Source organism: Pieris napi, chromosome 2 (genome assembly GCF_905475465.1).
Source record: "Pieris napi chromosome 2, ilPieNapi1.2, whole genome shotgun sequence".
Taxonomy (NCBI): domain Eukaryota; kingdom Metazoa; phylum Arthropoda; class Insecta; order Lepidoptera; family Pieridae; genus Pieris; species Pieris napi.
In genome coordinates, this window is record NC_062235.1 from 528,581 (window position 1) to 548,755 (window position 20,175).

Here is a 20,175-nt window from a genome sequence, read left to right on the forward strand (position 1 = left end):
GTAAGATTGTGAAGAAAAATAAAGTTTTTTTTTTTTTTTTTTTTTTAACCTTAAGTTGTCATTTTAAAGTTGTAAGTAGATATAACAATGAAAAATACTATCTAATCTAGATCTATTCATGTGGCAAACCGATAAATTCTAATGACTTCTTACTGAGCAATACAAGTGTGTTGAATTGAATACAGTGCAGTTAGGCTTAAAATGGGGTTAAAACTGTATCATTATAGTGTCAGTGGCCCCTCCCGGGCAGCATACATGACCATTAAAGCTATTGGAATAGAAGTTGAAGTTGTAATAGTTGATTTAATGAAACAGGAACAACTTAAAGAACATTTTCTTCAGATTAACCCTCAGCACTGCGTACCGACTATTGATGATGATGGTTTTGTTTTATGGGAAAGTAAGGCGATTGCCTGCTATTTGGCCGAGAAGCATGGAAGAGATGATCTCTATCCAAAAGGTTTAAAGCACCGTGCGCTTGTGAATCAAAGATTGTATTTTGATAGTGCTACTTTTCTACCACATATACGTGCTATTATGGTAAGAAGAAATGCTGAGGAAAAGGGTAGGCTAACTTGCTGGAAATGAATATGTCAAGTACCTACTTAAAATGATTGATAGTCACGAAGTGCCATATCTATTAAAAACGTGACACATGATTCACTGATTAAACTGTATGGGTTATAAAATATAAATGGTTTAGTAGGTTAGTAGTAGGTAAACATACAGGTTTACTTGCTATTGAGTTATTCACCGGCAAAGATAGTTAATTAAAAGAGCTTTACGCGTAATTTGTTACGTCTATTATCCATGTTAATTATGCACTAGGTATGCAAGTACGAAGCTTAGTGAATATTATTTAAATATATTTCAACTAAATTGGTTAGTATTTTAAACATGAATTAGTTAGGAAAAATAATTGCGTTTATTTTCAGCATCCCATCTTATTCCAAAATGTAAAAGAAATAAAGAAGCCATTAAAAGATAATTTAAATGTTCAACTTGGATTTCTAAATCGCTTTCTGAGTGACAGTAAATGGGTGGCTGGCAATGAATTAACTATTGCAGACATATCTCTTGCTTCTTCTATGGCTACAGTTATGGTTTGTATTAACATTATAGTATATTTATTGGAATAAAAAAAAGTTTGTTTTACTTACTTAATAAGAAAGAAATTTCATTTGGATATAATATGTTGGTTTAATGGACACAAACAGAATCAAATATACTTATTTGTATGTTTACCAATTTACCATATTAGTAAGCTCTATCCGACTTCATTTTAAAGTTTTATTTTTATTAACAGGCTCTTGATTGGGATTTGTCTGACTTTCCCAATATTGATAGATGGTTCAAGCAATGTGAAAATATACCTGGATTTGAAGAAAATTTGAAAGGAGCAAAGCTTTATGGTGATGCTGTCAAAAGAAACCTACAACTGTAGTTAATTCTTTATTATCCCTTAATTTATTATAAATAAACATTTATTTCTTATTTATAAAATTTTAGGACTAATTGGTTCTCATTTTTAACCCGTCTCTTTATAATTAGTTTTGATTTATAGCCTTTATTTAACATAATTTGTTTAACTTCTTCTGGAATGTTTTCTTCAATGAGCAAAAGGTAGAAAATACCCTGGTCTGTTAATATCTTTGGTATTAAATCCAATAATTTATCTATCACCTCCCTTCCTTTGTAACCTCCAGCCCAGCTTGCTTCAATACCATTGCTCATACACTCCTCCGAGCCAGTCACAACATAAGGGGGATTGAAGATAACAATATCAAACATTTTATTTAGAAAACACATAGCTAGGTTCATATTAACACACTCCAGACCAACCCTATTGTGAAGAGCAGTACTTTTAGACATTAAGCAGGCTTTGAAATTAACATCTGTGCAAAAGTATAAGGAATTTGGTAATGCCATGCCCAGGGCTGTTATGACAACACCACTTCCAGACCCTATTTCTAGGCATGAAAAGGGGTTAAATGCTTTTAAAAAGTTTAATTCTTTCTCCAAAGCATCTATAAGGAGAAAACTGTCCTCAGCTGGTTCATAGACATGTTGAAAATCATCTTTATTAATATGCTCTTGGTGTGGAGTTTCCATTTTAGTTGATGCTACCTTGACTTGAGATTATGGTACTGGTGCTTTGTACTGGCTCCGATTGTTCTGGTTGTATAACAGCCTTATTCTTATTGATCATTTGTCTTATTTCATTTAATCTGTCCTGTAATAAAAAAACAAATTAGTATTTACCTAATCTAAGATTCAGAGTCAACATTTAATGCTAAGTATGACTCCAATTATAGAGAGTTAAACCCTGAGCAATTGACTGAGTACATTCTGAAGCATATGTGAGAGGAAAATCTATGTGAAATGCAATGTTTTTGACATCCTGCTGTCATACTTGAATCAATTTTGGAATTGTTCTACTGGTACTGTACTAATGGTACACCTCAGGGCCGGCTGAGGCTGAGGCTGGGGTGAAAGGTCACTAGAACTAATGAAAGTAAATTACAAATGTGTTTTAATAACGATATCTTAAAGAAATCTCTTTAAAAATACATAAATAAGAGCAGTATATATTACCTGTGAAGCTTGTAAAACATTTAAAACAACAGTAACTTTGTGCTTGCATGCAATAAGTTTTTTCACATAAGGATCCAAATTTGGATGATTGACTAAAGCTTCTCGTACCTTCTCCAATTTCTCATTAAGTGACTCAATCTGCTGTTTCAGTTCTAATTGAGCAATTCTAAAAGTAAAATGCACATTTTCCAATATATTTAGCCCATATTAATGATATAGACAATGTAAATTAAGTTTAACAATTCTCAAAATAAATAGGGTTCTAGAGTGGAGTTCGAAAGAGAAAAGAGTAAAATTATATTTAGCAACCTTGTGGCTCGTACTCTATCATCCAGTTGATCTACAGTTGGTTTCAAAAGTCCTAAAAGTCCTTCAGCAAGAGTGTCTCTTGTTGGATTGTCACACAAATTGCCTGTATTTTCATCAGCAGAAGTTGTAGTACTCTCGGTATCATCCATTTCAATAACTCCTTGGGCTCATGCTGTAAGCTAAATATCCAGTAAATTTATACGTTCTTATATATCTTATTAGGCAACTAAGAAGACTTATTAACTTTTAAAAACTAGAAAGTAAAATATCAATAATATAACATAAATGTTTAACTTTTTCACACTTCAATTTCATATCTTCATAGTTTCAACAGTTGCATTGAAAAATCAAGATTTAAATTGACAATTGACATAAATACGAAGAAATGACAACACAATTTATGGTTTAGTCCTTTTCATGAAAGAAGTCCCCCAGACGCGGCGCTGCAATCGCATGACGTAATGTTGCCATTTATGAGTAAAAAATTTACCTATTTTATTTACATTTAGTCTGCTAAATAATTAATAGGTAATTTATCAAATAATATTATTTTCTGCATACTTCGATGAAACAATATTACTGTTATGTAAAAAGCATATTTTTATTTAGTTATATTAGCGGTGTTCCATCTACTTACAGGGAAAAGATGAGAAAATAGGGTAAAGAAAAGCAATACAATTTTTTATTCAGAGTTTTATTGCATAATTGTTAGAGTTAATAGAAATGGTAGAAAATGAGATAACAAAAAATAAATGACGATGGGTAAGAAAATGGATTGACGATAGAAACGAAACTGGTGGCTCTGCTTTGTTGCTGAAGCAATTGCGATTTGAAGATCCTGCGGAGTACAAACTGGCCATATAATTGCACCAATTTGAAGGTTTCGTCTTCGCTAAGCTTCATTTTTATCGCCAGCAAAAAAAACGAGGTCACTCTACAACGCAGTGGCAGTGACTAACCACGCAGTGAACGCACTGACTTGTCTGTTTACACGGGGTTTATTTGGCTGGCGCGGGGGTGCGCGGGTGGCGGGGGGCGCCAACTAACTTTAAAATATTCGTGTCCGAATATTCAAGTCAGCGCTGACTTCAAGCCATTGTACTGACTTCAAATCAGTTTACACAGGGTTTTTTTCGGGTCAGCACTGACTTGCCCTAATTTGTAGTTACTGACCCTGTGTAAATCAGCTCTAAGAAAATAAAGTCAGCAGTAGATAAAAAATCATGTGATACGTTTTTCGATTTTGTTATAATGAGGTATTTTATATGTGTAAGGTTTTAGAGGTTTTAATCAGGAATTTGTAGAAAAAAATCAATTTTGTATTTAATGAAACCGATCAAAGGCCTCATCAAAATAAAATGTACCCTTGAATTACTTTAATCTCATTTTAATGAAACGCCTGCTCTGAATGAAAATTGAAATTAAATTTTTCAAAAAATTCCTGTAATATTTAAGGCCATAATTTTGGTTGCAACCTTTATTCTCAAACTCTTGTTTATGTTTTCAATCAATTTCAATTTCAATTAAATATTAGCTAGTACTTTTTGGAATTTGGTGCCGTGTTTACCTATAGTTAAGTATATGTTCACGTATTTTGTATGCTTATGTTTCCGAATTGTCATAAACTATGGTATACACGTTGACAATAATTATTGTAATAATTACTATGGTAGGGGAGCCCACGATGCTAAATGGGGATTTACTCGAGCGTCGTAGAGACCTATTGGGATGCAAAGCTTAGATAAAAAGAAGAAAAAAATGTTATATGATAAATTCCTTTTCATCGGTGGGGGAAGCGGCTATAGATAGTTAAATATGTAAAAAAAAACTGTTGCATGGACATCCTCGAGCGCGTCAGATATTGATAGCATCTATGCCCTACGTATTTTTAATAATGTACGTATGTTAATCTGATCGTTTGCATGATGCGGGTGGTTGTATTTAAGGGTTGAAAATTAAAAAAAAATAAAAATTATCGAGCGCGTCAGATTTTCTAAGGGAGTGTTAAGTGCACCAAAAAAAGCTCTCATTCACTAATCTGACGATTTCGATGGGACGCAAACCCACAGCCATTTTCTTAATTTGCAAAAAAAAATCGCAATTTTGAAATACTCAAGCGCGTCAGATTAAGATATATGTGGTTCATCTTTATGTTCTAAACGTACTGTCTCATAATCTGACGATTATCTAGAGGGATTCGCCTGATCTGCCAAAAAAAAAATAGAAAAACGGTTCACCTAAAGGGCCATCCCTGCAACTTCCCGCTAATTGCATTCCTGGGCGCTTAAAATTGATATTTTGAGCTCGCTGAGTTCAAAGAAATAACATTTCTATGCATTTGAGCTCTCCCAGCTCGAAAGTCTGATAGAAGTTTCATAGAACACTATTTTTGGAATTTTCAAACCGCAATAACTTTTGAATGGATCAAGCAATTTCCACGCGGTTGGCGGCATTCGACGCAGTTTTATCATCCTCATAAGTAAATTTGCAATTTTAATTGATCGAACAACAAATTTCGGAGTAATCCCGAAAAAACACTTTTTCGGGTTTCTTTCGTGTACGATATCTCTCGAACGAATCAACCGCTTTTGACCAGCTTGGTGGCGATCGACGTGGTTTTTCAAGCTCAAAGGCGGATTAGTTTTTGAAGTTGATCGATAAAGAAACCACTTTAAAAAAAAATATTTCTTATTTTTTTAAGATTTTTCAAAATTTCTCAAAATCTATCGGTCCGAATCGGTTCAAATTCACAGGAAATGTAATTTTGAGGGAAATATTTAGAACGCCGTTTAGTAGATTCCGATCGGTTTAAGGAAATTTAGGCATCACGCAGCTGCACGCATTTAACTTTATCGACGAATTTTTGTTATTTCGGCTTGCGGAAATCGTCAGATTATATATTTTTCATTATTCTTGAATTATTTCCTTCAAAATAAAAAAAAAATTAGCTACGCTCGAGAATGTCGAGATGACGTTTTTTTTTTACAACTTTGTTGCCCTCCCCTTTTTTTCCGTCACTCTCAAATTGTCAGATTAGTGGAATATACACTTTTTAGGATGTAATTAACTCACCCTACCTTAATCTGACGCGCTCGGGAATTTCTGATGGTCAATTTTTTTTTACTAAACTGATCCTGTCTCCTTCACGTGCGGCCTTATATATGGGCCTCATATTTTGTGGAGGTACTTAACCGGGTACAAGGTATCCCCCTATATATTAATCTGCCGCGCTTTAGTAAATCCCGAAATCCCCTCTTGGGCTCCCCTACCACTATGTTATCCATCGATTTTTAGCACGAGGTCGTGCTTAATTTTATACTTTTTAGGGAATTTTGAGGTCGGATTAATTTTTTGTAACAGGAAGTCAAGTGTCTTTTTTTCCTATACAGTTGAAAAATAGATACTGCTAGGAAACAACAAAATCAATACTAGTAATATAATGAGAAGTATTTATTTAATTAGCTTTTAAATTCATACTTGCTTAACAATCTAGTAAAATATAAACAAAACAATTTCTATAAAATTATGAATTACAATAATTATAATGGTTATTGTTATATTATCTAACATGAAGGTGTAAACTGTTAAACTAGTTTGAGCAACTATTGTTTAGAATGTGGAAAAATATATCAGTCACGAGTTATTTTGATGATAATACTTCGCTAATTCGTCAACGCGTAACAAAAACCGATAATGGCGCACCAGTATAAATTAAGATAAAAATATACTTTAAGATAAAAAGTCAACAAATATTCTTCAGCTATTCGTTTAACTTAATAATTTTAACATTACCAACCAAATATAATTTATTTGATCAAACATAAGTATATTTTAAAATTCGTATCTATTCGAGTTTTTTGAGGTTCTTGTTACACAAAGACGATGAAAACGTTACATTGAAATTTAAGTCTGTAAATTTATAAAGCGTACTTAACTAATTTAATTATGTAAAATGTGCAGCTCATTCTTAGCAAGCACTCAGTAGACTTTAAGTTCGTATTCTAAGATAACCTAGAGCAAAAACTTACATATGATTGGTATGAGCAAAATCTGAGCTAAGATCAAAGTACGTCTTATAAATTTCAGTCTTATGCCCACGAAACGGATTGTATTGCCAATATTTATTATTTGCATATTAAAATCATTTTTTATAGAAGACATTTTTAATTAGTTGAAACCTTAAATCACGTAAATATTGACAATACAGTAGGATTTCACCGGTTTCGGGTGGACTAACGCTGTGCATTAGCGAGTGTTGGCTGATTTTTCATTCAGGTTATGGCACTAGTGTATTTGGCTAACATTAGCTAAACTATTAATGCAGTGTCTCTGCGAGTGAACGCATTTTTTCCTTGACATGCGTATCCATATCGGCAAAATCATTTAAAATTTCTTCGATCATATCGTTGAATATTGTCGGCCATTGCAATTCTAAGATGCGCAAACGCTGGGCAGCTCCACACGAAACTTCAATGGCTTGCGAAAGTTGCTTTCGACCACGAACGCGCCAACTCATGTCATCCTATGTGTAGAGTATGTTGTAAGTTCTTAATAAGTTTAAACGCTAATCCCAATATCATAGTAATTTTATAAAAATATCTCTATGTACATTTTTATACCAAAATATATGATTCACCCACACGAAACCGTTATCATTTACGCAAAAAAACATATACCTAATGCTTTATATATAAGAACGGCTAGTGTAGTTATAGTATGTTTATAATTATGTAGGTACTTTCGTAAAATTAAAATTTGAAAGATCCATTTTTAAGTACAATAAAACCTTGCCTGAGATACACTTCCCTTCCTGTACTGTAAGGCTTCCTTCGCAATAACGTCTCGCAATGCTGGGTCAGCAGATCTTAACCAAGCTTTAGCAGTCGTTACGCTATTCCCACTTCTTCCAAGCCGAGATAAAAGTGGCTGTAATGGGTCATCGGGTAGGGCTCGAAGGACCAAATCACTTAACCCACTATAAGTTTTATTTGCAGATTTCATTTCTTCTTCAGTTACCTGAAATATCCTCCACATTTGCATAAGCGTTGGGCTTAATATAATTAAAAATGCAATGGGAAAGAAAAGGCCCATTAGAACTGCCTTGAAAATATTTTCTTAAAATTTCCGTTTTGGTTTAAGAGCAAGCAGCAGCATTTAAAAATCTTTTTTAGGGCACAAAACACGTGAATTAGGTACCTACCTGCTCTTCATTTATCTCTTTAAGACCCCAGTGTGCTAATCTATAAATTGCGTATTCACGCCAGGTTTTCACGCAAATAGGATTCCCTTCGGGAAGAACCGTCAAGCTTGTGAGTCCTCGTAGTTCAGCTAAAGAATGCAACTGTCCTAAACACTGAAGACCAGTTGCGCGTACCGATATGTGAGAAACATTGGGAAATCTGTAAATATCCATAATATAAGGACCCCCGGCCGATCTACTGCAAAACATCATTCTATTTCATCAAAAAATCATTTATTCATATATCTAACACAATGTACACAATGTATTTTTCACAGTTTTTTCTACTGCATTCACTTTTTATCCGCCTTCATAAAGGGACAAAAGAAGGAGGTTTAGAATTTGACGTATTTAACGCATAAATATTATTTAAGTACTTATTGTAAGTTAATGTATACTTATCTTACTTGGCCTTTAACTCTGGCAAACATTGGGCAACAGCGTTAAAATGAACGTAGTGAAATGCAGCTTTCGTTACTGTCTGCGCTTTCTCCCAATCCCATTCGCGTGCCAATCGTCGGACTGCCCCTGTTCCCCATGCACTTACAATTCCATCGTTTACTTCTACCAAGTAGTCCACTCCTTGTTCGCGGTCTTTAGTTGTAGGCATTACTTTGGGAATAGGCTCAGTCGACTTTAAACTGGCCAAGCTTTTCCCAGATTTCACTCTTCCTGTGGAAGCACGTTGTGCGGATGAAGCTCTTTCACTCCTTCGTGATACTGTTGCACTTCTTATATTTCTATTATTTGTTTTAGTATTTAAGGAACCCTGTCGTTTGATTTTATGTTCACTTGCAACAGACCCTACTGCTGTACTACTGGATATATTGCTCGCATTGTCGTTGTCTATATTTTTCGTATTTTTTATTCTTCTACTCTCTGGATCACATACAGACTTTGAACGCATCGAACTGAATTTTTCTCGTCTTTTCACTGTTGGAGTCCGCCTTAGTCTCCTCTGTTGCGTTTCCTCTTCACTGTCTGTTGATGTTGAAGGTAGTGAACTGAATGATGAATCAATTACAGGTTCTACGCTTGAGATGCTCTCCCACCGTTTCAGAATGGGTTCGTTACTGTCAGCAAGTTTAACATTTTCCAAAGACGAAATTATTGGCAATAATATTGGCGGTAGTCGTAGGTCACTGCTGGTGGATGTAGAGTGTGAAGCATCTGTGTCCTGAGAGGCACTACGGTCTGAAAAATTTACTCGCCTTTCTGAAGGCTTTCGAGCAGTATTGCTTCTTTGCATCCTGGTTGCCAGTGCTTTAGCCTTTATATCATTTTGTGTTGTCTTGCTCATATCAGCAATATTCCTAGATTCATTAGCTGGTTGCGCACACACTATCACATCTGGCATTACTTTAGTTTCAACAGTGTGTTTTTCATCTGGAGTTTTACCGTCACATATATCACTTTCAGACTCAGTATGTTTTACAGGACTGGTTGGGCTCAGGAAGCATTTATTTTCTGTCCTGTGGATAGAAGGATTATTATTGATGTCATCGAGTAGTACAATTTTTATGACGACATACCTTAAAAGTTCCCAGTTGGTTCTAGCGTTGTTGATAACCTGATCTCTTCGAGCTGCCTGTTGAGCTGATCCACTGAGAGCGCAATACGCTGCATGACCAGCTTCTTTGTTATTACGCCATGCCATCGCCGCACTTCGAACCTTTAATTACGTCTTATGAAAGCTGTTCAAACATGATCGTAATACAACAAATTTATAAGCCTAGACCTTGAACGACAGCTTTCATCACTTACTTGATCGGTAACGTGCAGATTTGATAATGATACTAAATTCGGGAGGTATGATACTAAAAATGGTGTACAGTCTCCTCCTAAGGCAACTGGATTACTATCCAATGATACTTCGATCAACGTTGTTGCTTCAGCAAGTGAAGAGACGTCCTCCACACTACAAGATTAACTGCTAAGTAGATATGTTTAAAATAATATTGGTGTATTAGCTTTTATTAATTTAGCCAAATTACGAGTCAATTTTATACCTACTTACCTTTGCAAATCATTGTTACTTAAATAAAGCTTTTGTAGTTTCGGCGTAAAATGAAATCCTTGTAACTTTTTCAACCTGTTCCTCTTAAGATTCAGTTCTCTTAAAGCTAAAAGTCCCTGAAGGTCGCTCTGCCCAATGAATTTTATTTGGTTTCCAGCCAAATTGAGCACTTTCAGTTCGGTCAAGTTAGATAGCCCCCCGACTTTCGTTATTCTATTACCGTGCAAGTCTAGCACTTCTAGTTTCAAAAGGTTTGATAAGCCTTCTATTCTTTTGATCCTAAAAATATATCACAGGTATAGTAGGTGTCAGCTGTTCATTAAATGGGGGAATAAGATTAATATTACCTGTTTTTACCCATTAAAAGCACCCTTAGGCTAAAAAGTCGTTCTAATGAGTTAATCTTATCAATTTGATTATCATACACATCTAAGAACACTAATTTCCCGAGATCAAGAGGTATTAAGCCAGATAAACTGTTAATTAAATTGTGCTGCAGTGACAGTAATCTCAGCCCGGGTTCCCCTACTATATGTGGTATTGATGATAAACCTCTCCTGAAAAGAAATAATGGTGATTTTTTTAACATTAATATTTTATAACTTCACTTCTCACACTCATGTTGAGGTAGGAGGAGACAGGAGTAGGTAACCCAAGACAATATTTATCTGACTTTAGTTTACGCTTTTTTATTTAATTAGTAATAGTGATCTGTTTTAAGAAATAAAAGATATACATAACACATTATATTAAGTAATATTACCTATCTAAACTTATTCTATCAGGCAGACGATCTTTTTCCTGTTGAGTTCTAGAAAGTTGCACCTTTCCTTCGCCCACTGCCTGCAAACTGATGGTTTCCTCATTGCCATCTCCTCTATGAATATAATGATTACTGTAAAAAATCAGGAGTCCAATTTTAATATTGGAACTGCTAATAAATTTTTTGTAGTAAAACAGTTTAATATAAGCATAATGTTTAACAAAAATATACTGATAATTTACTTTTAGTTACCTCGATAGAGTAGTGTTAGACCGTTGTAAAGAGGCACGAGGATCGGCTATCGCAGGCTTAATTTGTAGAAACCGCCCATCTCCTTCGTCACTGTGCTCGACTTTGGGAGCAGTTACATCAAAGGAGTGTGCAGACCTTCCTCTTGATCTAAAAGCAAGTTTTCTTACCTACGGAAAAGTTAAATACACTTCGTACTTACTTTCTTACGTAAACCTGGTGTTCATGTAACAAACGACTCACATTTCCGCGATTATATGTGATTGGCATTGGTTTTATGTTTATTTACGTTTATACAATTATCTAAATGTACTTATTAACTTTTTGGCCCCATTTAAAACGATTTATGTTATAAAAATAAATTCGTACAAAAGGCTTTGGTCCGTTTTATAGCTCATTTTAATTTAAACGGTTGCTAGGAAACCGCGCGCGGTATATATGCACAGACAAGTAGAGATGCTAATTACTAGATTACTCATTACATTAAGTATGACAAAATATAAAAATTTTAAAACCAGTCAGGACTCAGGAGCTCGGCCGGTTATAATAACACGCACTGATTGTATGTTCCCGGGCCAAATACAAGGTAATAACTTAGTCCCAGACTAATTAATTGTTAGAGAAAAAGGTTGTCAATGTTTGTCAAAACTCAAAACTATCAAACTATGACAATCAAACTGTTGTTTTTGTTTTTCCTTGGCACAAAATATAATTTTTAAGACAATCGCAAAGAATCAAGAATTTTAAAATATCAACTTATTTCGTTTACTGTCGATGTAACGCTAATTTTGTATGTATAAGCTTCTAAAAAATAGATTTACTGCCCGATTATTTAGGACTTTTGTATCTGCAACATCTTTTGGTCTGAAAATGGTTCGGCATTTTCCAAATCCTTATGAAGATTACCAGCCGGGGCTAGAACTTGTAAACAAAGACGAAGTTATTAAAAATATAGAGGAAAATGTAGGAGTTATTACTAAAAGAATGCAACCTTCTCCCCGGACTGTTGACGGAGGACTTTACGTTGGAACTACCGGTGTTTCATACATGTTTTACTATTTGTCACGAAATCCGTTACTGTCTGACAAAAAAGTATATTTCTTAGAGAAGAGCCTAGAATATCTGCAACCAGCTTTGGAGACATCAGCTGGCGATAAAACATCATTTTTACTCGGTGACGCTGGTTCTTATGCCTTGGCTACTATAATTAAAAAAGAGACAGGAGATGATTTATTTAAAGAATATCTTAAAAAATTCAAATCCCTCTTTAACTTGTATTTGAGTAAAAATTTTTTGAAATGTGGCGGTGATGAATTTTTTGTTGGTAGAGCTGGATATTTAGCAGGTGCTCTATGGATTAGTCGAGAATTGAAAATTCCTGTGTTTACAAATAATGAGCTTTACAAAATCTGTAATGTTATGGTAGCTTCAGGCAAGGAGTATTCTAAAAATCATGAAAGCCCATGTCCTTTGATGTATCATTATTATAATACACAATATTTAGGAGCAGCTCATGGCATTAGTTTTATCCTACAAATGTTGTTGACTGTTCCTGGTTACTTAGAACATGATAAATCTGCTGCTCAAGATATTAAAGCTTCAATAGACTTTATATTATCATTACAAACAACAGAAGGTAACTGGCCATGTTGTATGGAAGAAATTGGAATGGCGGAACATAAACTCATACATTGGTGTCATGGAGCACCAGGCACAGTGTATCTCATGGCGAAAGCGTATTTAGTGTACAAGGATCAAAAGTATCTAAATGCTTGCAAGAGAGCAGCAGATGTTGTTTGGCAAAAAGGACTACTTCGCAAAGGCCCTGGAATATGTCATGGTGTTGCTGGAAATGGAATGGTGTTTTTGTTATTATACCGACTAACTGGTGATGACAAATATCTATATAGGGCTACTTCTTTTGCTAGTTTTATAAATACAGAAGAATTTTTGAGAGATGCAAGATTGCCAGATAATCCTGAAAGCTTATATGAAGGCATTGCTGGTACAGTGTGTTATTTATCTGATCTTTTGGTTCCAGATAAAGCTGAATTTCCTTTTCAAGATGTCTTTTCCACTTATATGTTCTAATTTATTTAAAATGCTATTTCCAAATAGAATTACCCTTAATTTGAATCTGCATTATAGTATGCATATATAATGTCTGCTGACAGTAATACATGTAATTTTCTTGTCAGTAAGTCTTATAATTTTGAAATAAAATTTTCTAGTCAATTGGTTATTTTAATACTAAACAGACATGCATTTTATGGCCAACATAAGTTATTGGAAATCTTTAACTGACCTATCAGTTATTATAAGTATTTTCAAGTTTAAAAATGTAGGAAATGTTATTCTTCTTCATTGTTTTGAATTGCAGCATTTTCATCAGGCTCAGAAAATGTTTATAGAAAATAACATGCGGGTAGCTGTTTCTCATATAAATGATATTTCTGCACATAATTGGTTGTATCAGTATTCAAGGTTAGGTGTGGTTGTTGACACAAGCTGTAACCTTTGGGAAACAAGTTTCAGTGCTTTCCATGAGCCATTCCAAAGCCCTCTCTCATGGATTTTGAAATCCGATGATATTTCAAAAACAAAAGACATTTTATCTCAATATCCTATTGAGTTTACTTCCGATGTTAATGTATTATGCAACAGAAGTGGTTCTTACAAAATTTATGACTTATACAATAAAAGATACAACCTCAAGGACAATTTTATTCTCAGTGAAATCGGATATTGGGATGGAAACTTATTTTTATTGACCAAACGCAACAAACAGTTGACAGGAGTTAGGCTGCAAATAACTGTTGTATATCCGGACCCTATACGCAATGTAACGTTTAATCATTTTCTAAATCTACACAAGAGATCCCAAATCGACTCGCTACATAAGCTAAAGTTTTTTACGCTCATCATGTATTTACGAGATATGTACAATTTTACGTAAGTTTATATTTAAAAAATATTGAATACTTTTTTTAAACGACGGAGCTCTCCTGATGTTAAGTGATACCGCTAAACGTGGACAATAGGAGAACGCTCGCGAGTGCGTGACTTTTAAGATTTGGTGCGCTCTTTTCTTGAAGGACCCTAAGTCGAAATCGTATGGAAATACTTCAACGGGCTACACATAGTGGTACCTATGCCTCTTTAATGTTAAATTACTCAACTCACTATGTTACACTATTCTTAGGTATAATCTCCAACGCACAGCGTCTTGGGGATACTTGCGCAATGGTAGCTTCGATGGGTTAGTAGGTGCTTTACAGAGGAAGGAGTCTGATATTGGAGGCACTTCTGTTTTCTTTAGAAAGGATAGATGTGAAGTTATTGACTATGTTGCTGAAACTTGGGGAAGCAGGTAATATCCTTTGTAAATTAACAGTAAATACTAAAACTATAATTTACCCCGTATTCATTTTCAGAATTTGCTTCATTTTCCGCCACCCTAAGCATCCAGGTGGTAGTTTTGCGATTTACGCACGACCTCTTGTTAACGCGGTTTGGTATAGCACGGTTGGACTATTGCTATTTATCGGGGCTTTTCTCTATAGTCTCCTTAAACTAAACACATTTTTAAGGCTAGGAGGTTCGGAGGATACTACACCATCGCTCACGGCTTTATTTGTTTTTAGTGCTTTAGGACAGCAAGGTAGGATAATTTGCAATATAAATACCTACTGTAAGTTACAAATTAAAATATTATGTCATGTACAGTCGATTCTCGATAATTTGAAAATGTTTTCCGGTCCTTGAAAAATACTCGATAAATTGAATAAAATCAATGTTAATTGGTCTCCGCGGTAATTTGAAGTTGAAGGCATAGTAACTTGCTCACCAATATGCGAGAATTGGAAGTCCGGGCTTCCCTATAAGTGATATAATTTAAAATGTTTATCATGTACAGAGTTGTCAATTGTTTTTCTAAATTCTGGACGATGATGAAGTCAATCTAAAAAGATTACCGACTTGTTTTCGAAAAAAAAAATGTGAATGATTGTTTTTAATTGTTAATAAATAATAACAAATCAGAATATGATCAAACTCTTATAATTCGAGTCCCCCTCACCCTCGTTGTTATTTAAACGCATGTTATTTTGAACTCTTGATAATGAGAAATTTATGGTTCGAATTATCGAGAGTCTACTGTATATGAAACAGAACTGCATGCGTCAAAGGACGTGAGAAGTTGTAGCATTGAGTTACATATCTGCGGCTTATTATTACGTATTATAAGAAGAAAGGAAGAATTACCGATAGACCTTCGAGCTATACTACATTACCCCACCAAACGACATGCTTATTATGTATTACAATAAAATGGCAGTGGCGCTACACCGTTTTAGGTCTGAGCCTCAGATTTCTTTTTCTGTTTCGTAATCATTTGCATTTGTCTAATCTTCAAGTAGGCTTTCTGACGCCGTAGACTTTTGCCTATCATTAGACCAATATTATTAGCTCAACGCTTTCATTTTTTATTAACTGCCGGAACGCACTCAGGTTTGAAAATGGCACTAAGCTTTGCTCTGTTATAATATATTTTTATATATTGAACTATTTCAGGAATGTCAATACATAGAGGATCAACAGCGGTGAAGATTACGATTTTTATAACCTTTATGTTCACGTTGACATTGTATCAGTACTACAATGCAATGCTTGTGTCAACTTTATTGCGTGAACCTCCTAAAACAATTCGTACTTTAACGGAACTATTAAACAGCAACCTGAAGATAGGTGTGGAAGATGTGGTCTACAATAGAGATTATCTCAAGGTTAATAGAAATCTAGGAATTTTAACTTTATTCAGACTCATTCTCTGGGCTTTTCCTTTTCTTCTACATTATTATCTTTAGATATATGTATCTATATATAATTCTACTGTACGTGTGTATGTCAATGAACTTCTTTTAAACGGCTGGACCGATTTGGATGAATATTTTTGTATGTTCTAGTGGAGTCGAGAATGATTTACAATATTAGATATTTTTGTATATGTAACACGTATGTACAAGACAACGTCTGTTGTATCCGCTAGTATGTATATATTAATCTTCTCTGCGTGTGTTTGAAATTAAACTCGTAAATGGCTTTACCGATTTTGATAAAAAAATTTGTGTGTTACACACTACACACACTTGGTATTCGAGTATATTTTAGATGTTGTTCTTAAGACTTGTGTATGTGACAACGTCGGTCGGGTCAGCTATATATAATTAGTAATGTACAACAGTTAGTTAATATTAATGTCTTTTCATACATTTTCCAAATGGCGACAAAAATCTAAAGTTTATTATACAATTTTACCACAAATTTAATTACTCTTATTTTAGCGCACAACCGATCCCGTAGCAAAAGCTCTGTATCGTGAGAAAGTAGTGACGGCAAGAGAAAACAATTTTTATCCACCCATAAAAGGCATGGAACTAGTTAAGTCTGGAGGCTTTGCTTTCCACGTCGATACGATTATTGCGTACCCCATAATGCGGTGGTCGTTTACGGAATCCGAGATTTGTGAGGTCCAAGAAGTTTATATGATACCTCCGCAAAAGATGGGGGCTATACTTCAAAAGCGATCACCTTATAAGGAACACGTTAGACTTGGGTAATTAACCATGTTAGTTATACTGTTCAAAAAGAATCAAGTTATTAAAAAATGTAAAAATGGACTAAAATGATGCGGGGACTGCGGCAGTTACCTTTATGGCTAGTTTTGTATTATATCAACTGTAATATTTTTTGAAGTTATACTTCTTTAGGCGCGTTATGAAAAATTGATGAGAGTGAAATTTTCCGATGCGCGCGCATCGTGACACAAAATTAACAGAATGAAGTTAGTGGCGCATGTTGGCACGCACGCCGCCTGTGTTCACTGTGTATTTATATTTATCCACATTATTTGAGTTTCTACATTTAAAACACGTGTTTTCATTTTGTTTTCATTCATACAAGTGCGAATTTTATATGTGCGTCTTAATTATAATCAGAAGTGATTTAAATTGAATATTTAAATCAATACTAATTAATATTAGAAAATAATAATATTTATTTATTTAATATGTAAACTGAACTTTATTGACTATAATTCAAATTCAAAAATCATTTATTCACGTAGGTAACACAATGTACACTTGTGATTCGTCATTAAAGAGATAAATATTAATGCTTCTAATTTTACATTTACTGCCAGTTCTCAAATCAAGGGCGTAGAACGGAAGAGAAGAACTGGCAATAAACTCTCCGCCACTCTTTTTAATCGCCATGTTTTTTTTTTTTTACACAACGTTTGTAAGGAGCTGCAACCATTACACCATGTTCCACATGACATTTTAAGTAATTAATAATAATAACATAAATAAAAACAAAGACTTGTCCCCTATCAGCAGGAGGCATGGTGAAATAGGAGCACGCACTTACATTCTCGTGGGAACAACACGCAAACACATAGTCGAAATAATTAACATCACCGCATACACGAATTCAAGTACGACCAGTCACCATAAGTAGCACCCGTACACGAGTATGACGCATGGCCAGCCATCGGCCCCCTCGCCATATTTTAGGGAGAGAGACAACCCGACGCATGGACGCCGCCACAAGCAATGACATTTAAGCGAGCATGACGATCCTTGAAATGTGGACTTGGCTACATAAGAAAATAATAATAATACTGAAATAATTGGATACCACATGGATCACGGTTTGTTCCCACTTTACATTAAAACAGTCGTGGATGTTGACGATCGCCCCAGAGTCTGGAAATGCAGCCGAGAGATTCAGTCATGTTACCTATAATATATACTGGAGCAACTCATATCCAAGCACTAGGATCGTTTAAATATTCATTTATATTATAATAAGCCTTAGCAAGTAGTTTTACTTTAATGTACGATTTAAATTTATTTATTGACAACGCTTGTATCTCACTAGGGATTTTGTTGAAAAAACGTATACAATTGCCTTGGAAAGAATTACTCGTTTTATGCAGCCTTCTGGTTGGTGCGCTAATTTTGTCTTTATTACGAGTACTATAATTATGGAAGCTACTATTCTTTTTAAAGATATCTATATTTTTCCGCACATATAAAATATTCTCATAAATGTATTGACTTGCCAGAGTCAAAATATGTAATTCCTTAAATTTGCTTCGGACCGACTCCCGTGGGGACAACCCACAGATCGCTCTTATAGCCCGCTTTTGCACTACAAATATCGATTTAATGTCAGCTGCATTACCCCACAAAATAACACCATATGACATAATACTATGAAAATAGCTGAAATAAACAAGCTTTGCTGTGTTCTCATCCGTAAGATCGCGTATCTTTTTTACTGCGAACGCTGCGGAACTTAGCCTATTCGAAAGACCTTCTATGTGTCGGCCGCACTGGAGTTTACTATCTAAAGTCATTCCCAAGAACACCGCATTATCAACAAAGTCTATTTCCTCGTCTTTAATTATTATTTGAGAATGACTACTTTTTACATTTGTAGTTACAAATTTAACACATTTTGTCTTCTTTTCGTTTAACTTAAGATTATTTGTATTAAACCAGTGAACTACACTGGAGATGGCACTGTTTACGTTATCAAGTGATGGATTTTGTCGTTTCACTTTAAATAAAAGCGAAGTGTCATCAGCAAACAGTACTATCTCGTGAAGCTCCTTTACAAGAAAGACTCTTTTCTAATGACTCCTTTTCCAGTCTTTTATTATTTAATTGTAATTATTTGCATGCAATCAAACACTATTTTTAATAATGCCAAAGAAGTATAACTTCTTACGCGCGTACATAAGTACACGCACCCTTTTTTTAATATACCAGTAGCGCTACAACCTTTATAGGTCTAGCTTTCAGATTTCTGTATCTGTTCATTTGTCTATCTAATCGGTAAGTGGGTTATCAGCCAGAATTTATTTTGATTTGCGCATTAAACACTCGCTTGTACGGTGAAAGAACACCGTAAGGAAACATTCCTTAGACCCAAAAAGTCGACGGCGTTTGTCAGGCAAAGAAGGCTGAATCACGAAATACATACTTGAGGTCAGGGTTTGTGAGGCCACCATTTTTTTCAAAGGCATTTCTTACCCGTTTCAGAATAAGGAAAATGATGGAAACTGGAGTAATGAGCAGATTGAAGGCTATATGGGACGAAGCGAAGCCTCCCTGTGTACGTACACCTGGCACACGCGCTTTTTCAGTCAACATACAAGAGTTCTCTACTGCGCTTATTCTGCTTGGTATTGGGAATATTCTTGCTCTTACTGTATTGGTTATTGAGAATATTGTGTTTATAGTTAGCAAAAATAGTAAATAATAACTAATAAATTTCTTGCAGAAATGGCTTACCTTGTATACACTAGAATTTTTGAAAATTGAAGTTATCTTAAAATTAATAGATACATGTCTAAAGCTACCAAATTCCAACATTCCAAAATCTTGCAATAAGTTATCATTTATCTCTCGGTTTTAAGATCACATTTTTTTAGTTGGTAAAAATTATATTAGTTAGCAATAGTTATTAAGTAAGAGGAACAGAAAGTACTAAACTATTGCCCAAGGTAGAAGCAAGCGGTACATGGCAGTGTCGCACAGGGCAGACAGAATTGGGGGAATCTGGAGGAGGCCTTTGCCAAAAAAGGGCACACAGATACCTAAAAAGGAGATAGAAATATAAATGTGTTTAAGTGTAAATTATCTGAAATAAGAATCTTTTATTATTATTAAGTAATAAAGCATGTTGTTTGCCTGTTAAAAGATGTACAATCAGGTTTTATTGTTATTTTTGTGTTCCTAGGTGTAATGCTCGTTGGTAAACCTTTTTAAATAAATAAAGTTGTTGCTTATATATCTCCGTGAATCGTTATACGTAAAGTTAATCAAATATTTTCAACGTATGCATGAACTCAAGTTAATATGCATATATGTATTGCCTTTTTTTAGCTAAATATTCAAATAGAATTTAGAGAAATTATACCTATTTTAAAGCACC

At 34.6% G+C, this 20,175-nt stretch overlaps 5 protein-coding genes across 10 annotated transcripts; 3 read left to right on the forward strand and 2 right to left on the reverse strand.

The window, feature by feature from the left end:
• The first annotated feature begins 71 nt into the window (after positions 1-71).
• LOC125061623 (glutathione S-transferase 1-like) lies at positions 72-1,508 on the forward strand. The gene is made up of 3 exons (XM_047667137.1): positions 72-540; positions 936-1,103; positions 1,307-1,508. The coding sequence occupies exons 1-3, from the start codon at positions 202-204 to the stop codon at positions 1,442-1,444; spliced, it is 645 nt and encodes a 214-aa protein (XP_047523093.1). The 5' UTR covers positions 72-201; the 3' UTR covers positions 1,445-1,508.
• On the reverse strand, positions 1,440-3,265 carry LOC125061631 (SNAPIN protein homolog). Of its 2 annotated transcripts, XM_047667157.1 has the most exons (4): positions 3,199-3,265; positions 2,905-3,083; positions 2,596-2,761; positions 2,051-2,233 (listed from the first exon to the last, which is right to left on the reverse strand). In XM_047667157.1, exons 2-4 carry the CDS (start codon positions 3,051-3,053, stop codon positions 2,114-2,116), a joined length of 435 nt encoding a protein of 144 aa, XP_047523113.1. In that variant the 5' UTR covers positions 3,054-3,083; positions 3,199-3,265; the 3' UTR covers positions 2,051-2,113. The 2 variants fall into 2 exon arrangements, with proteins under 2 accessions (XP_047523105.1, XP_047523113.1); XM_047667149.1 differs by lacking the exons at positions 2,905-3,083; positions 3,199-3,265 and having other exon boundaries at positions 1,440-2,233; positions 2,596-2,738.
• A 3,799-nt stretch (positions 3,266-7,064) lies between these two features.
• LOC125061568 (leucine-rich repeat-containing protein 49) lies at positions 7,065-11,681 on the reverse strand. Its single transcript, XM_047667046.1, has 11 exons — positions 11,416-11,681; positions 11,176-11,342; positions 10,924-11,055; positions 10,508-10,717; positions 10,161-10,439; positions 9,908-10,061; positions 9,676-9,815; positions 8,551-9,615; positions 8,105-8,303; positions 7,696-7,920; positions 7,065-7,426 (listed from the first exon to the last, which is right to left on the reverse strand). Exons 1-11 carry the CDS (start codon positions 11,440-11,442, stop codon positions 7,220-7,222), a joined length of 2,805 nt encoding a protein of 934 aa, XP_047523002.1. The 5' UTR covers positions 11,443-11,681; the 3' UTR covers positions 7,065-7,219.
• Positions 11,655-20,037, forward strand: LOC125061586 (glutamate receptor ionotropic, kainate glr-3-like). Of its 5 annotated transcripts, none has more exons than XM_047667068.1 (6): positions 13,433-14,124; positions 14,375-14,542; positions 14,607-14,833; positions 15,745-15,956; positions 16,515-16,786; positions 19,281-20,037. In XM_047667068.1, exons 1-6 carry the CDS (start codon positions 13,433-13,435, stop codon positions 19,498-19,500), a joined length of 1,791 nt encoding a protein of 596 aa, XP_047523024.1. In that variant the 3' UTR covers positions 19,501-20,037. The 5 variants fall into 5 exon arrangements, with proteins under 5 accessions (XP_047523059.1, XP_047523024.1, XP_047523034.1 ...); XM_047667078.1 differs by having other exon boundaries at positions 14,763-14,833; XM_047667103.1 differs by lacking the exons at positions 13,433-14,124; positions 14,607-14,833 and adding an exon at positions 11,655-11,758.
• On the forward strand, positions 11,827-13,407 carry LOC125061604 (lanC-like protein 3 homolog). Its single transcript, XM_047667114.1, has one exon. The coding sequence runs from the start codon at positions 11,965-11,967 to the stop codon at positions 13,261-13,263; it is 1,299 nt and encodes a 432-aa protein (XP_047523070.1). The 5' UTR covers positions 11,827-11,964; the 3' UTR covers positions 13,264-13,407.
• Positions 20,038-20,175: the final 138 nt, after the last annotated feature.

Bases quoted from the DNA above. Each gene is read 5' to 3' on its own strand.
- LOC125061604 (XM_047667114.1), top strand. From the start codon at position 11,965: ATGTATAAGCTTCTAAAAAATAGATTTACTGCCCGATTATTTAGGACT.
- LOC125061586 (XM_047667068.1), top strand. From the start codon at position 13,433: ATGCATTTTATGGCCAACATAAGTTATTGGAAATCTTTAACTGACCTA. The intron at 14,543-14,606 runs GTAATATCCTTT...ATTCATTTTCAG, and splicing joins GCTGAAACTTGGGGAAGCAG to AATTTGCTTCATTTTCCGCC. The intron at 15,957-16,514 runs GTTAATAGAAAT...CTCTTATTTTAG, and splicing joins ACAATAGAGATTATCTCAAG to CGCACAACCGATCCCGTAGC.
- LOC125061568 (XM_047667046.1), bottom strand. From the start codon at position 11,442: ATGCCAATCACATATAATCGCGGAAAT. The intron at 10,440-10,507 runs GTAATATTAATC...ATATATTTTTAG, and splicing joins CTTTTAATGGGTAAAAACAG to GATCAAAAGAATAGAAGGCT. The intron at 7,921-8,104 runs GTAGGTACCTAA...AGGATATTTCAG, and splicing joins AAGAGATAAATGAAGAGCAG to GTAACTGAAGAAGAAATGAA.
- LOC125061631 (XM_047667149.1), bottom strand. From the start codon at position 2,112: ATGGAAACTCCACACCAAGAGCATATTAATAAAGATGATTTTCAACAT.
- LOC125061623 (XM_047667137.1), top strand. From the start codon at position 202: ATGGGGTTAAAACTGTATCATTATAGTGTCAGTGGCCCCTCCCGGGCA. The intron at 541-935 runs GTAAGAAGAAAT...GTTTATTTTCAG, and splicing joins CACATATACGTGCTATTATG to CATCCCATCTTATTCCAAAA. The intron at 1,104-1,306 runs GTTTGTATTAAC...TTTTATTAACAG, and splicing joins CTTCTATGGCTACAGTTATG to GCTCTTGATTGGGATTTGTC.